At 37.4% G+C, this 3,621-nt stretch overlaps 1 protein-coding gene across 3 annotated transcripts in view; it reads right to left on the bottom strand.

Annotated features, from left to right (window-relative positions):
• Window positions 1–3,621, bottom strand: part of LOC106941540 (epidermal growth factor receptor substrate 15-like) — a 30,666-nt gene that overhangs the window by 12,470 nt on the left and 14,575 nt on the right. For all 3 annotated transcript variants that reach the window (XM_015024596.1, XM_015024594.1, XM_015024595.1), the window contains exons 4-6: window positions 3,097–3,255; window positions 795–872; window positions 376–532 (exon numbers count right to left, since the gene is read on the bottom strand). In XM_015024596.1, the coding sequence (XP_014880082.1) occupies window positions 376–532; window positions 795–872; window positions 3,097–3,255 (394 nt within the window). The remainder of the gene's footprint in view (window positions 1–375; window positions 533–794; window positions 873–3,096; window positions 3,256–3,621) is intronic.

Below are 3,621 nucleotides of genomic sequence, written 5' to 3'. Positions count from 1 at the left end.
AAACTTTTTTTTAAATTAAATAACTAATTTTTGTCTCGTGAACTTACAAAGTTATTTGCCAAACAAACTTTTATTTGCACACATCAGAAATCTTTTGTTGTGATTTTAGGCCCTGACCATGACGTCATGTGAGAATCACAAGCAAAACTTTGAGTCACAAACCAAAACGTAGAACAGCAAGAAAAGATTTGACATGTGCAAATAAGTTTGTTTTGCAAATAATTTTTTCCACTTCATGAGACAAAAATGTGTGATTTTAATAAAAAAGTGATTTCAAGCACCTGCCCCTTTACTAGTCTCTGCACGGCCCTGAAAAATAGCATCCAGGAGAAAAAATCCTGTAAACTTTCGTTGAGCTGTGTGTTAGATACGTACTGTCTGTCTGACAGTAAGTAAACAGGTTGACTTGGTAGAAGTCCAGCTGATTTAGCGGGGTTGGGTTAAGAGTAGGAGCTTCTTCCATCTCATTATTCCTTTCATTGTGGATCTTTCCATTCTCTGGATCTTCTTCCATGTCTGATCTATCCATTTCCTGTTGACGTGTGACAACACTTCATCAAAATTTTAAACCAAACAAGAGAGTAAGCAAGAATAGTCATCATAGCTGATACTGTGCTTTACATTAATGAAGCACTGTGACATAACTGAAATTACAATATTTGTGACAGTATGGATTACTAGAATATGTTTGTGATTTTAAATGTCAAAACTTCTTTAAATGGTATTTAAGTGTACAGCAAGTAATTGTTTTGCTAAACTTTGTGCAATTAGTATTGAGGTAATAAGCATCCCACCTTTGTAGAGCTGCTCCCACTTTCATCATCCTCTCTAGTACCTGCTAGATTATTACAGAAAGATAAATCGCCAGCCCCCTGGTAGAGTCAATCAGATACAGAAAACAGAAAGCAATTAGGATATGTAAGACACAAGCAAGCAAACTTAAATAAAATGGAATGTTAGATTTATAGTTTTTTGTTTCAGAGGTTTGTTTTTTATCATTACTACATTTTTGTTCATGTCAGTCTGTAAAACTAACATGAACTACCTGTATAATACTATGGCTTACTCTGAAGTTTTTGTGCACTGTGTAGTATACTGCAAAACTTTTAATATTGCCTGAAAAATAAATTTATTAAATATGTAACGTATACCAAAAACAAATATTAACAGTGTATTGATAGTGGTTTCTCTCTTCAGATGTTAGAAGATTAAGCAGCACCTATCACATCTCTCTTTGGGTTTCACCTCTGAAATTGACCACAGCTTTAGAAAGAAGGCTGTGCAGCAGACTCAGGGCCTCTGGATGAAAGCAAAGCTAGTATGTGACTGCCTAATGGACTAAATAAAGGGTTGCAACAAATTAGCTTGTGTATTGCGTTTTTGTAGTCAAATCAGCCAGAGCACAGATTTATAGCTTATCCTTCTGTATCGAGTTGCTGCTCAGTCAACCAGTATTTGGTGTAGCTCCAGCATTTTGTGATTCTCTTGTCAGTGCATGTTCTGGTAGCTCACCAGGATGGATCTGATTTCAGACCTCAATGGTCTGGGTCCTTGTTAATGACGGAACATAGCTGATGCAGATGTCTAATCTCCCATTCCAACTCATTCCAAAAAATCTAGATTTGACTCTGGACTCTATCAATGTGAAGTGAACTCATTGTCATTTTGAAGAAACCAGTTTGACAAGATTTGAGATGTGACATGGCACATCATCCAGATGGAAATGGCCATCAGAAAATCAGTACAGTCTGGTCATAAAAAGTTGGACATGGTGACCAAAAATATTCATTTTGGGGGTGATGTCACAGTCATGGAGTCATGAGGACACTAGTGTCTCATGAAATATCACACAGCATGAGCCCATGTGACATTGTAACCAGGCTCTGTGCCAACTCTGTGGCCAAGATCTTATTGAAAAAGATTATATTTTCCCACAGATTCATAGTATTGTCACATTCTAATAGGAATAGCCTCTACTTCCCTCATATCTCCAACATAACATGCCTGAATCACATAACTTAAGTCTTGCCATCATAAAAGGAGTCCAGTAGCCTCTGTGGATAATCTTTTAAGTGAACAATAGAACTTGAATTGGCTCTTGATATTTTGCCTTTTTATATTTTCCAGGATATAGTTATCTCCTCCCATTTCCCCACAATTCTTTCCTTCCTGCATCTCTTCCTCCCATGCCAATGCAAGACCATTAAATTTGATTGGTGAGATTGCCTCAGAAGGTGATGGGTTAGGGTTAGGGTTATCATCATGTGGATGATAACCCATCCAATTAAAAGTCAATGATATTACTATTTGAAAACAGTCATGTTGTGTTCTTAATGCAAAATAGAAACGTTAAGTATTGTGTTGAGGTGTCTTGGTTTTAGTTCCTAGCCTTTGTTTTCCCCTCGTCTCACTCTGCCCATTTCTTGTCTGAAACTCTGGGAATGTTTGGCAACTATTTGTCCAATAATCCAATAATCAAATTAATTGATTATTTTGTCAAATTAACAACAATAATCAACTTGACAAAATTGATTATTGGTTGATTAGCCGACTTCTGGCTAAAGTTAAACCCATTCTTGTTCATTTCCAAAATTATGTATTTATTTGTTGTATTGCCCATAAAGCATGTCTCGTCATAAACTGTCTATACTAGCCTTTAAATTTGGAGTTCCAGCTTCTCCCCTCTGGGCGGAGGACCCTCTGATCGCCACCAGCAGGCAAGGAGAGTCTTGCCTCCTTGGGTCTCTTACCCAAGGAGACAAAATCCACAATGACAGAGGTGGGCAGAGTGGGGATCAAACTGGCAACCCACCTTGTACCACCGTCCCCATTTCAGTTCAGAGCTAAATCAAAACTGTATATGTTTACACCTGCTTTTAGCACACAGTAGTACTTTGATACTTCTATGTTTGCATCAGTGTTGTTAAAATCCTTTGTTTTTAACCGCCTTTATTCTTGTACTCCTGAAAAACACGTTGGCTTAGTAGTGGCTGTTTGTTTTGATCAATTCCACTGTCTCACTCTACAGAATATTTCTAACCACCTTTTTTAAATTACAGTTGAACCTGTGAAGTTCCTGTGGTTATTGTGGTTTACCATTATTAGGTCAGCATAGGCAGGCAGTGATTGACTTCTTCCCCATGGCTTCATAGGAAGAGGATCATCCTCAGTTGTGTCTGCAGGGGATGCAGATTCCTCAAGCTGGCTGTCAGGTGTCACTCCACCTCCTGACAAAGAACACAGAGTGTTCTCTTCCTGCAACAAGACAAAAGTGAACAAGCTCCAGTAAATGACCACAGTTTGGGTATCTGTACAACATTTATCAAACACATGAACAAATATGTATGATGAAATAAAGTTCAATATGTTTGAGATGAGCAATAAATATCTTAACCAATCAATCAGGCTTATTTGTAATGCACATTTTAGCAAAAAGGCAGTTGTTGCTGAAATGTGCAACAATTGCCTTGAAAAACAAATTTTTGGGGGGATTTTCTGCCTTACATCAGAAAAACACAAATTAACAACTGAAACATTATATTTTGCCAAGTGCCATGATTACACATGAAAATGTTGGTTAGTGTTTCATTTATTATGGCACAAAGTAACTCTAAAGAGGTG

This window comes from Poecilia latipinna, unplaced genomic scaffold (assembly GCF_001443285.1).
Source record: "Poecilia latipinna isolate Pla-1442-1.1 unplaced genomic scaffold, P_latipinna-1.0 Scaffold3735, whole genome shotgun sequence".
Taxonomy (NCBI): Eukaryota; Metazoa; Chordata; class Actinopteri; order Cyprinodontiformes; family Poeciliidae; genus Poecilia; species Poecilia latipinna.
This window is presented reverse-complemented; position numbering and strand designations above follow the sequence as displayed.